Here is a 13,438-nt window from a genome sequence, read left to right as displayed (position 1 = left end):
TGCCTTGGCGTAGCCCATTCTGGATGTCTCGGTTCTGTCTGAGAAATATGTATGCATCAGTACAAATCAAGCACCCTCTGAATGTTAAATATTACAATGAGGACAAGAAAAACATTGCTGATTACAGAGCTGCTTTTGTAGCCCTGTCACCTCATAGATTATACTGGTTCTACTGCCATGTCAACAAAAATATCATTCCGTACATATATACGCACACAGATACATGTGTATATGTGTGTGTGTGTATATATATTTATATGTACAGAATGAGATTCTTAATGCTTCTGCAGGCTGCAACCAGCAAATTCCAAAAAAAAAAAAAAAAAAAGAACACAAAACAACCTAAAAAATACATTAACAAGAGTCATGTCAAGGCTACAAAACTGGTAACAAAAGGCAGTGGATGTAGTTTTCATAAAGAAAAGCAACGCAGCAGACAGATGTAGAACAGGCAACCTGGAATGAGCCCTACTTAGGCCCAAAGAAGCTGTCTATGAGTTTTTATACAGGCCCTCCCAAAAACATGAAAAAATACTATAGTACCATATGGCACAAAATCCTATCATCCTCATAGTACAGTACTTGTGTTGTTTTTATTGATTAAGGAAGCGGTAGCATTTTTGGCATTACTATAGTACTTTTTTAAAAGGGTTAGGAGCCCTCTATTCCAAAGACACACAGGGTTAGTGTGCCCAGAAATAAGGTGGGAGTGTACGAGTACAAAATCCAACATTTTGCTCCAGTGCAATTGCATGTGAAAGGAAAACATCAAGAAAAGGCAAATGTTTCATGTCTAACGGCAAAGAAATAAGAAAGTAATCAAAGACAGTAATGCTTGTAATAAAATATTGACACTGTTTATGATTACATGAAAGTGTTGAAGACTAAATTTGTTTATACCAGCAAAGAGCGGATGCCTCTTCTGCCATCAAATATACATGCACTCCTTGTTGTGCTTTGCATTTAAATGACTTTCCTACCGAGTGGAAATAATGAGCGCTTCATGATGGCATCAATGATTCAACGAAAATGCTTCTGATCTATTAACAGAGGCTTAAGAAGATACCAGTCTCAATTCATTAAAAAGAAATCAATTCACAACTCTAGAAAATATTGTCATAATATTGTTTGACAGTAAGGTATGACTGTATTACAGTGTGGTATTCCCTTCCCAAAGTCAACACAGCAAAAGGCCTAAGTGAATTGAATTTAGACAGTGTTTGCCATAAATAAAACACAATAGTCATTAAATTAATTTCAAACGGTAAAACAATAAATAGAGCTCAGTGAAATAAATAAATCCCACAGCACGGGACGGTTGCGAGTATGGTAATCGATTGCAAAGACCCAGTCCATGCGGTAAACTGCTTAGTGACCTGAGGTATATATTTTCAAAAGACAGAACCCTGTGATTCACTGACAGATTAATTTCCCCTTTTGGCAGGGAGTGTTGGCAGAGCAAAGTTAGTGAAGGAATGTGAGTAGAGTAGAGGAGAGGCATAAACTGGGACCGCATCGAAAACTCCTACCACGGCGCAATAGGGGAAGACTGAAATCAACTTCTTCTCAGCACACTGTGATAATACTGTCGAACGAACATCGAGGAACGAGCTGTTGACTGTTTTTACATGGCTGAACATTGTAATCCATCCTTTACTATAGTTTGTTTGTACAGACTCCTTCTGATCTGGTAACTTCGGCACAGCAACTGTAGTTGTGGAAGATCAGAATATTTTCCCTTAAATTTTCCTTGCAGGGTAATTTGCACTGGAGTAAAACTTTGGACACTTTGGAATATCACCAATTTCCTCTGAATTATCAAAAATCATAACACTAAAAACAAAAAGATACACATCTGAATATGGATGAGGGCGACGGCTAATGAGTCGCTGAGCTGGAGAGAATGATGTTTGAGGACGAGTGTTCTCTTGAGGGTTGGGCGGCTTTCTGAGAAGGGGACTGAGGGGAGAAATGGACTTGGCCTGGTTGGCTTCAGAGGAGGGTGGCATGGTCTGGGTCTGCTGTGTCCATGCTGGCCAGGATGGCTTTCTGGTCCTCCCGCGGTGGCCGGCGGTAGAGCAGAGCAGAAAAGCGGGCATATGGGTCCTGTCGGGCTGGCCTTTTCTTCTTCTTGCGGAGGTAGAGAGCTTCTTCGGGCAGGAGTACCTGAGAGGTGTGGAGCTGCTGGGTCTGAGAGGTGGACACACCTGAGATGGACAACAACAGTGAGCTCAGAGGGGGCAGATGAAGCAGCGACCTCTGTGCTCAGTGTCGGCAACATCAAGTATCGTGACGGTTAAAGGGCCAGAATGTTAGAGTGGTGAAATCTGCCAAGGAGTACCACTGATGTACCTCTGACTCGTGACCTTTACCTTGTCTGCTACAGTAAATAGCCAGCAGTACAAAGAGATGAAGTCTGAGCTCTGTTAGACGGATGGCAACGATCAAGTAAAGGTGCAGGGAATGCGAAAGTTACGCAAAGACGTACAAGAATGAAGATCCAGGATACACATGAATCACACATAAGAACATTCAACAGAACTCTTGAGTTTTACTCCATGATCCAGTAAGTCCTTGTCCTCAGCAAAGGAGACACAGCCACTGTAGGAGAATACATACAGGGACACATTCGCACACACCAATGAGCTTCCAGCATGTTTTTGGGATGAATGCAAGGAAATCAGGGACCTGGAGCACAGGGACGGGTCAGACAACTCCACACAGACCGCTAAACTGGAATGGGGCCTTGGTCCACCGAGGTGCCATGCCAACGAGGCTGCATTCACACAAGCCTACGTGTGATCGACTGCCTACATATAACACGAACCAGGATGTTCTCACAGGCAGACATGAATGAAGTCATTGCCATTACCTCAAAATAATTCTCTACTTTAAAAAACCTTTTTTTCTCATTTACTGTTAAGTTATAACAAATTTATGTAAAAATGACTGTCAGACTTTATAACATTTAAATATCATCATCTTGCATAAATAGTGAATATTGTTAGACATCAGCATGCAGGGCAAACATATGACAACAGCTGAAGGTGTCTGCGGGTCTCTCAGAGGAATGTAAATTCTGGTCCTCTTCTTGCAATGCAGACTACAAGGTTAAACTGGTCATGGGAAACAGATGGGTCAGTGCTGGTCACATATGAAGGGCAAATGATTTTTTTTTTTTTTTTTAACCCTTTTGGCATCACACCAGGAGGTGATGTGGAGTTTGTTACAGTATGACTGAGGGTACACTCAAGCTCGGTAAGAGTACATCACGCCACTGGGGGACGCAAGTGAGTTGGGGAAGGCTGTACTGGAACTGATCTGTCATACTACCTTCTCACAGCTCAGTGGAGTGCTGCTGGGAATTCAGAACCACCGGGCGCATATATACAATCTGACTGAGGCCTGTAAGACAGGAAGTGCCCTGTTAACCCTAAACAAAAACTGCCTTGTTGAACTTTCACAGTGACAAAAGTTCAGATAAGGCCAATTCACCAAAATTTCCAGGACTGACAGTAGAAGCATTATTTTGCCTCGGGGAGAAAAAACTGGTACATACATAATCTGTGATTACCACATTCAATACTCATTTTATGCAACTGTTACAATGAGCCATAGAGTAAAGCCAACATAGTCCAGAGATCTATTGCATTTATTCACCACTTTTCTCTAAAGCAACTTGCAATGTTAAGCTACCTACACTGACTTACCCATTTAAAGAGCAGGGCAAGGTAGCATAAGTACCTTGCTCAAGGGTACTACAGTAGGAGGTGGGATTTGAACCTGTGACCTTCAGATCCAAAGGCAGCTGCTTGAGCCACCACACTATGAGATTTAAGTGTTATAACCTCATAACCTATAAGTCACATGATTTCAATTAAGAGCTTTAAAATAACTGATCTGATCTACTTTAAACTCCCTACGTTCTTGAATTCCAGAAGAGTAAGGTTGGAAGGTACTTAGTGCGTACCTGTTTTCTTTCTGGATTTCGAGTTGTTGTTGTTCATAACCATTTTCTTGGCTTTTTTAACTCGTTGGTATCTCAGTGCTTCCATCCTCTCAGACCCTGCAGGGGCACTCGATGCACCTAGACGTTTTCTGAGGAAACAAGGAAAAGAAGAGAAGGTCAGTCACCAAGGAAACCAGCTACTGCCCGAATATCTTGAGGTCCAATAATCGTATTCCCCCAGGCCTCAATTCAGAGGTGCCGGTACCATGTTAAGACGCGCCTCTGATTACCTACAAATCAACTTGAGTTATTGTGCTGTTTGCCTGAATCGAACAATTTGTTCAGCATAATAATACTGATTTTTCTATTACAAAAGAAAGATGTGATTGCGCTGCCATGTAGTACAGTAGTCCATATTACAATTTCATAAATTCATTATCATGATACAGTACAAGTCATATGGCACTACAAGAGGAAATCTTGATACTTAACAGGAAACTAAGGCTACTTGATTTCCAGGTTAGGAGGATTTCTTCCGTGAAACGGTTAACAGGCTACAAGTTTACCTCCTTTCGTGTGCTCCAATACAGTGATGCTAAAAGTCCGTTTTTTTCTCAGCGGGAAAAAAAAAAAAAAAAAACAACAGAAATAAAAAAAAAAAAAAAAAACAGAACTTTGTAAACATGGCCAACTTCAACAACTTCAATATTGTCAGGTTCCTACGTGTGCTTGTTTCTACAGATACGATGGTCTTCCCATCCAGATTTGGAGGCACTTTTTAAAGGTAGTCCGCAGACTCTGACAAAGACACAAAGGTTTTCACGAGGCACAAAAACAATGGAAACTGCATTATACGGAGGCTGTCCTTCTGAAGTGGCTGCGGAAAGAGAAATTGAAGGCAATTAGTAGAGGGGCAGGGTGAGGCAGGGGGGGTCACAGCTGAGCCACAAAGCATCAATCATCATTGATATGTGTTCATAGACATGAATACTGTCTACAATGGGCTTCACCATGCTGACAGGGGGGAGAGATGGCGGGAGGGGGATGACTACTCAGGAACAGTCACATAAATAAAAGAAACCAAAGCACTTGGACAACAAATGTAACAAGAGTTTATTCTGAGAGTCACTTTCCTCTTTCTCTTTTTTTGGAACAATATTCAAGAGCAATATTCAGCAATGGCATGCATGGCGATTTGCACATGGAACAGGACTTTAAAGGGGAATACTCTCACTAGCACCTCTTGGTGCCACAAACGCAGATCCAGCAGAAGCGAGGCCACTGGACTCCCCAGACCAAGTCAGGCACGTTGTTACTTTTGGAGGAACACATTCTTCACAGGCTGTTCTGCAGTCTGAAATGTGACTCAGAAACACAGCAATTTGCTTTGATTTTGTGAAACCCATGTGGGACATTGACAAGAGGAAGTCAAATACAGTAATACCCCGCTTAACGCTGCCCCGTTTAGAGCTCTTTTCTTATAGTGCGCCTGCCAGTGGAACCCAGAAGAGCTGCACTTCTCTCCACAATAAAGACAATATCACATAAAACACTGGTTATTTAGCATTCACAGGCTCTGTACTCTGTCTGTGTGTGTGTGTGTGGCAGCCCAACATTTTCAGCGCAGTAAAGTGCCATCGGTAGCCCGTTATTCACAGCTCAGCTGTGTGATGTACCTGGAGCGTCCCATGTCTAATCAGTTCAGTGACACTGAAGGAGTGAATTACACCACCTCACGAGTAAGAGCACAAGCCGCAAATCGTGCAGTGCGTGAGGATGGGTGCAGCCAGGTGTGTGCTGATGGTGCATCCTTCTTACACAAGTCTGACAGGTGGATCAGCGTGTTGAAGCAAGTTGGGTAAGCAAAGTGACTCGGAGTCCTCGTGTGTGTGTGTGTGTGTGTTTTGCACTGTGAGCTTGTGATTATCTTTGCAGGTGTGAGCCATTAGTGTGACTCAAAGCTCATGTGCAAGTGAAGCACATGCTTCTCGCATGTGCCACCTGTTGTTACAGTATGTTTTCTTGTAAAAATCGCTCAGTAACAGTTCATTTGATTGTTTTGTATTTGTATTTTCACCTAGCTAATAAAACATAATGTCATAATTACCCCGTTTGGCACTGTTTTGCTTAGCGCTCCACGTTCCAGGAACGAACCCTGAGCGCAAACCAGGGTATTACTGTACTATTCTTGGCGCAGTAATACTAATGCTATTCCACCGCTGTGAAGTTACTTGCGTTCATCTAGATGCAGAAAATGGATACATGCCAAATTCATAAACCTTAGCACACTGCCTTGAATTATTTTAAGGAATATATAAGTACAAGATCCTCAAATATTCTTCCTTTGGTAGGAAAGTGATTTAGAAAAAAAAATCTAAATGTTGCATACCTTTCGCTAGATACCACTGATCGGAGGTTATTCAAGACTGCAGAACCAAAATGCATTAAAGCAGCAAGGAACAATGTAAACTCTAAATCGGCTGGCGCTGAGATCAACTGAATGGAAGACCCAAACACTCGTATTCCCCTTTAAAGGACAAGGTGATTAAAAGCCCCACCTGCTGCTGCCCCCCCCCTTTCAGACATGGATCCAACCCTTACCTATTGCGATGTAGAGGACCTGGTCACAACAACGCTGCCCAGATAGCTGAGATCAATCAAAAACAAAGCACGTAAGACTCCCGGAGCCATCAGAATGACCAGTTTGTCCCTAATTAATATGATGGAGACATTGCAACAGATGAGAGTTGACAATCCCTGCAACACGGTTCGCCCAATAAGCCTCCCCTGGCTGGCAGTCAGACCTGGGGTCTCCTGGGCCGGGGGTGGGGGGGTGGGAGAGAGGCGGACATGCGGTCAGGTACCCCCTTCCCCCCATCCCGCCCCGTGCCTGCAGTGGTGAACACTCCATAAGCACCTTCCTCATCACACCATGAGCCAGGTGTCCTAAAAAGCCTGGAATGAGTCGCAACAAGGAGAATCCTTTTGTCTGGGGGCGCTCAATTGAGGGTGTCTTGTGGGTTTCCACCTGCTGGGTGAAAGAGGGGTAAGGACACAAAATAGGAAGACTGGGATCCAGTGGCGACCTCCTTCTGAATCCAGGCTTTTTAGGGACCTGCAACCTGGTTGTTTTTATTTTATTTTTCCAGGTTTGTGCAGCCTCTGTCAATGACCTGGGTTGTTAACCAAAGACCTTGACACAAACAGTCTGGTTATACTTTTATCTGTGAAGCAAATGACTCCAGCCATCTGAAGTTACGAATTCCACATTACTGAAATTGTTCCAAAAAAAGTACAACGTTTGAACATTCAATTCGGCCGCAATGTTAGTCCCCAGACGAGCCTGCTGCAGTGCTTCACAGATTTCATGGATGGATGTTTGGAGTTAAAATGTTTGACAAGAAAAGCAGCAAAGAAAAAAAAGACTGGCTTGAGAATTATTTTTCAGCCCAACAAATGAAGAGATCAACAGTAAATGGCATGGCATAGTGTGATGTCAGTGCACAAACCTTCACAAATCTGTCTAGAGATACTGGACAGTAACTGTACACGGATGATCCACAGTTATAGAACACATATGTCGAAAACCTCCATGGCTATAAAGCAGAAGCTCATAAGAGCTTCTTTATTACTTCATATTATATTTGTTTTACAATTCTCAATTCAAGTAACTGAGCAGTAATAATAGAATTCCAATAGAAATTCCAAAGGGTTGCTTCCAGAATTAAATCTGGAACCCCTGGCCATCAGTCTAATTATTGTAATTTGGAGGGGTAGAGAGCAACAAAGTCCTTTTCTCATGGGTAAGTGCTGCTTTCAGGTGACAGCCTATTGCACCTACCCTGAAGCTGACAATTGAGGTGGAGAGGGTTCTGATGGAAGGATCTCCTCGTCTGTCCTCCTCTGGGATGGCATCTGCCCGAAAACGTCGCTGCTTTCCATGGGGGGTGATGGGGACTGGGACGGGTAGCTTGTTGCTGTGGAAGCAAAGGCCATGTGGGAGCGGTAGCTGGGGCTTGCCCGCCTACTACCCTGGCCCTGGGCGGGAGAGGAGGAGGGCGAGGACCTCCGGGAGAAGCTGGCGGCAGAGGGGGGCTGCAGGGTGATCTCCGACATCTCCGGAGGTATGGGGGGCTGGACGATGCTCGGGCGGGGCCGGGGGCGCACTACAATCTCTGGGGAGCCCTCGTGTGAACTTAGGGGGCTCTGGGTAAGAGGGGAGAGTCGGGATGGCTGGAGGACCACCTGATGCATGCTCGGCTCCATCCTGCGAGCCAGCCTGGGGCTGAGTCGAGGCCCAGGCTCATACCACCGGGTGTCCAGGCTACCAAATGTGCTTGGGCCGCCCATGTGGGCTGCCGGGTCAGGGTAAGGCAATACTGGTACACCCAAACCGTGGCTTGTATGTCTTAGCTGCCCTAGACTCTGTGCCTCTTGCATAGGTAAACGCTTGGCTGGAAGGCCCTGAGGCTTGACCTTGCTGGGAGACTTGCCTGGGCGACTCTTTGGGGCCTCCAGCTGCAGGACACCAGGGTATGAGGGAGCCTGAAGGGAGGAGGGCTGGAGGCTACTAGGAGGAAGAACATGAGGAGGAGGCAAGGGAAGCTCCCGGTGAAAATGTAAAGGGTGGTGAGGTGGGAAGATGAAGTGAGGCTCCTCCAGGCTCGCGAAAGGGAAATCCGGTCGCTGCCAGATCTCCGGAGAGCGAGTGGAGGGGGTGTGGGTGAGCGGAAGGGTGCTGCCAGAAGCGGCGTAGTGTTGGATGTCACCCTCCCCCATCTCCTCTGGAATGGTAGGATGACCAAAGGGCCCCTCAGGCAGATAGGGGGGTGAGGACATGACAGAGCTAAGCGGGCTGGTGTCAGGCATGTAGAAGGGAGGCAGGGACTCAGGCTCTCCAGGGCTGCCAATGTAGCCGTAGTACTGGCCGTGGGGAAACACTCTGTGCTGCTGGGAGGTTCTGATCTGCCCTGTGGCCTGAAGCCGGCTGCTCTCCATGATGGTCATACCTTCCATGGGCCTCTGGAACCGGGGACTGTAGGCTGGGGGCTGCATGTAGGACTCCTGGCTGGAGGACATGGGGGAGATCTGGTGGGGTCTGAGTGTAGCCATAACTGGGGGCATGGGCCCGGGATCATCATTTTCCTCATCTGACTGCCGAAACTCAGGGTACAAGTCAGACTCCTCCACGAAGGGGAAGCCCTCGATGCGTCTGGGCTTGACGCTGGTCTCCATTTCGGATGGGTCCATGACGAATCGGCCATCAGGACCACGGCTGATGAGCTCGATGGGTGTGGTGGCCTCGGCCTCGTGCTTAGAGACACTGTACTTCTTGCTGGTTATTGCTCTCTTTGTCTTCTTGTAGAGGGAGAGTTCCTTCTCTTTGCCCGGACTCGGTGGTGCTTTTTTCACATGCAGGCCTCGGCCATCCTCCGAGGACTCGGATGGTGCTCCCATGGAACGAACACTCTCAGGACTCAGCTTCCCAGAAGAGGACCTGTGGGAAGGGTGGAGCACAAAAAGACAGTTACTGTGCAAACTTCAAGCTGGTAAATGGAGACCTAGCAGGCCAGGCTACAACAGTGGACCAGCAGACAACATGAACATTGATGTATAATAGTTAGGGTATCACTCATGAAGGTCACCAAAAGTCAAAACAATTCCTCTGTCAAGTATCTATAAAGACCAGTTTCTGGAAAAAGAAAATAAAACACTTTGTGGACAATTGTCTAAATTAATGGATCACTGAACTCAGTAGCCTTAAATGACAAATAACACGCACTCTCAAAATTCTTAAGCATTCAAAATGGATCAACTTCTCTGATGGTCAAACTGAGATTTTAGCAAGAAGAACTGATGCAAGCTTTATATAAAAAAAAATAAAAACAGCTATGGAGCACATTTCTTCGAAAAATAAAAGCTTATATCACTGGACAGGGTCTGGGAAGGATGTCTGACAGTTCTACCAACTCTAGCTTTTACATCAGCAATAAGTACACGGCGGGGTATAAACACTGCCAAGTTTACTCTGAGGCTGGTGACTTTGGAGGTCAGACCCAGAGTCACATGACTCACAGCAACTCCAACTGCATACTGCCCCATGGGTGTTCCCTATCTGCACACTTTGCCAAAGGCGTATGAGTATTGTACATTAAGGACATGAGTCACAGCTGAATCATGTAGGTGGCGTGCGAGGGGGGTGATCACAGCTATCAGATTTTACCATGAGTCACGATCACCACTCCCATCACCCCAACCCCGAGTCATGGAACGCGTGCCGAACACAGCTTAATGCCACAGTTCATTTGGCTCCTTGAAACACAGCCTATTTAGTCATACTTCATTACTCGCATGTTTCTTAGAGGCCAACGTCCCTGACGAGAAGATTTTGCCAGGGCTCATAGCACAAGGTGTCACAGTTTACATCCAGCCCACCAATGGGACACATAGAGAACACAGGTCTGCCCAAGTGGCACTGATCAGCTTTTCTCCCCTTGTTTCTGGGCATGCCTTATCACTGCTCAGCCCTCCCTGGGTCTCATACTCTCCAGTTCAATCCTGGTGTTTTCACTTTTGATAATCTGTCACCAGAGAATGCATGTATGTGGAGCACTGCCAGACAGTCTTCAGTAGTGACAGACATTTTATTTGCCGATAGATGAAATTTGCATAAATTTTTATATTACTGACAAGCACTATCAGTAACTGGAAGGAAACAGAAAAGCAGAACTGAATTAAGGCCAATATGTATTTAAAGTTGTATCTATTATTTATTATATAAAAGTAGTATGTGAGCATATACACACTCTAGTCCAAACAGTCATTATAACACGGACTTAGAATGTATTGAATTCAGAGTTTCAATGTCAGTAAAAAAAACCTGGCAGTGTTACTATGACTACCACTGTATTAACTGCAGGTTCCTTATGAAGCCAAGAGAGTACTCGCACCAAGAGATGAGGAGGAGTAACAAGCGCCTTCCAGATAACAAACGAGAAATCAGATCCCTTGTTAAGCCATTACAGTTTATTGAGAGGAAGAAAATACATTTGGTGGCTCAAGCTTATGGTAAATGCTGTTTTTTTTTTCTCTTGACTTGTTTGCTGCATCAGGGCTTGCACTTCTGATGGCTGTACTGATGGCTTAGTTTCCAAGACAACCGGTTGTCGATGGCCAGCAATAAAAGCAATGATGTTCTTTCTGCCACTTAAGCCAAGCTGCGGGATGCGATGTTCTTCGTGAGGCAATGTCTTCTGACAGGCCGATTTCCAGCGCACGGTGGAAAAAAAAAAAAAAAAAAAAAAAAACAGGCACACAATCTGCTTTCCATACCATATAGAACAGTACACAACACACTAAACAGTAGATCACGGCAGCTGAAAATAACTGCTAATAATCATGCATAACACACTGAAACCCTTTTGATAAATAAACCATAGGAGAAAAGCGACCGATCAGAAAGAGCCATAAACTGGTTAATTAAAATAAGTCATATTATTGAATCAGTGTTGTAGGAACTACAGTTACACTGTTTTATACTGTTGTCCGCTCATGGAGGAAATGACATCCCTGTTTGTAAGCGCTGTGTGTAACTGTGCTCTTGTATGTAAACACACTGCCGTCAGTTTGGTCGATTGTCTGTGCAAAGACCTGAGATAGCACAGAGCGCAGCGAAAATAAGACATTCATAATGAAAGGGAGAAAACGGTACAAAAGGGAATACCAAATGCATGTGCAAGTTCCAACGATATTAAAGTAGTAGTAGTAGAAGTAATAGCAACCATACCACATCGCTGACAGAGATAAAGATTTGGGAAACAGCAGGAGAGAAGAGTAGAACCACAGGCCAGTACTCTTTGGCACTGAAACAGGTACCATTAAGGTATACCCAAGCAACTACTACAAAGGTGATAAATAAGGTTGAATTAAAAGAAACAAAAGGTTTATCATGGCCGGATTTAGTGACAGAGCAATATGAAAAGTGATGGTTGCCAAGAAATTCACCACAGAATGAGAAAGGAGCACATCTGCGACCAATGGATCCAATCAAAGTAAAAATGGCAAAAGGTTGAGCTGGCAGGGCGGCCGCTGGTAAAAGGCAAGCGGGGCTCAGTCATGCGCGGGTGTGCAGTGGAGTGTCGGTCACCACGAGGCAGTGATTCAGAGGTTGCTTCTCAGTGAAAATCTGGAAGAATACAATGCACACAGATAAGGGTCATTCTATGGAGCAGCTGCAGAATGGGGCACCCACTCGATGCTTTCTGGGCGCTATTCCCCCAGTCTTCCTTCAGAGACCCAACGTGTTTGGCCGAGACAGATCGACTGATCCCAAGTGTTCGTCGCGGATGCAGCAAATACAGGAAGTACCTCAGCAGGGGACAGTGCAACTCTGATGTTATATTTCTGATTAAGCCAGCAAATGACCGAATATATTGTGTTGCTTGTGGGGAAAATGACAGTCCAGCAGCATTGAGGGTCCACTCGTGACCTACAGAGGTTGTGATGCTCTCTCCCGTGATCCTCAATGGGACTCACTTCCCACTTTTTAAAGTATCTTCAGAACGATCACATTCATTCACAGAAACTACAATATTTAAGTTAAAGCAAAAAAAAAGTTCTTTTTAAAGCAAGAGCGAAAATCACCATTATTATTTTTAACCAGTAGTGACACTGAAAATAAAATGAAACTAAGGCTGCCCTGGCAGACGTTGCAAATTAGCATCAGCTGGTACAGATTTTTCCTACTGCTAGCATTAATTGGGCCCTGTGTGGGTTAAAGTTTCTCTGGCTTCTATGAAACTATTACAGGTGGCCCTCGAGTTACAACATACGTATGTGATTTACGAGTATCCGGACTTACTACGGGAGTCCCATTACTCTTATTATATTATTTTCGAGTCCTGAGGTTTCGTCACACAATGGGCACTGATGCCTCCATATGCTTGTGCGGTTGGTTGCATATTTGTTACTGTTTGCGTTTCAGTCAGTGTTTGGGTGTCGAGCAGCAACTGCACTTTGTTAGCAGAACTTTTAATCTGTGACTCCCTTCAAGTTACTTTTTATTCAAATTTTTGAGTAAGCAAGAAAGTTGTCATTATTCATTAATACATACCGTACAGTACTAACTAAAGTATTCAAAATTACTTGTACTATATTTAATTTTAGAACTACTATACTTTATTTAGTGAGGGGGCGCAGTGGCGCAGCGGGTTTGGCCGGGTCCTGCTCTCTGGCAGGTCTGGGGATCAAGTCCCACTTAGGGTGCCTTGTGATGGACTGGTGTCCGGTCCTGGGTGTGTCCCCTCCCCCTCCAGCCTTGCGCCCTCTGTTGCCAGGTTAGGTTCCGGCTCACCGCAACCCCGCTCGGGACAAGAGGCTTCACCCAATGTGTGTGTATACTGTATTTATGTTGTTTTGTACTGGTATTATTTTAAAAAGAATAATGTGTGAAATTAGTGACACAACAAAGCTCTAATATACCATGTAGCA

General features: G+C 44.9%; 1 protein-coding gene across 8 annotated transcripts in view; it reads right to left on the bottom strand.

Moving 5' to 3' along the window:
• Window positions 1-384: 384 nt before the first annotated feature.
• Window positions 385-13,438, bottom strand: part of igsf9bb (immunoglobulin superfamily, member 9Bb) — a 110,584-nt gene continuing 97,530 nt past the window's right edge. For 4 of the 8 annotated variants that reach the window (XM_018755302.2, XM_018755304.2, XM_018755303.2 and 1 more), the window contains 3 exons: window positions 7,791-9,446; window positions 3,971-4,098; window positions 385-2,207 (listed from right to left, as the gene is read on the bottom strand). In XM_018755302.2, coding sequence (XP_018610818.1) covers window positions 1,993-2,207; window positions 3,971-4,098; window positions 7,791-9,446 — 1,999 coding nt within the window. In that variant the 3' untranslated portion in view covers window positions 385-1,992. Of the gene's footprint in view, window positions 2,208-3,024; window positions 3,406-3,970; window positions 4,099-4,798; window positions 4,827-6,550; window positions 6,597-7,790; window positions 9,447-13,438 lie in introns of those variants that run through there. The other 4 variants (XM_018755307.2, XM_018755306.2, XM_018755308.2 and 1 more) reach the window with 4 other exon arrangements.

The sequence above is a fragment of the Scleropages formosus genome, chromosome 4 (assembly GCF_900964775.1).
Source record: "Scleropages formosus chromosome 4, fSclFor1.1, whole genome shotgun sequence".
In the NCBI taxonomy this organism is placed as follows: domain Eukaryota; kingdom Metazoa; phylum Chordata; class Actinopteri; order Osteoglossiformes; family Osteoglossidae; genus Scleropages; species Scleropages formosus.
This window is presented reverse-complemented; position numbering and strand designations above follow the sequence as displayed.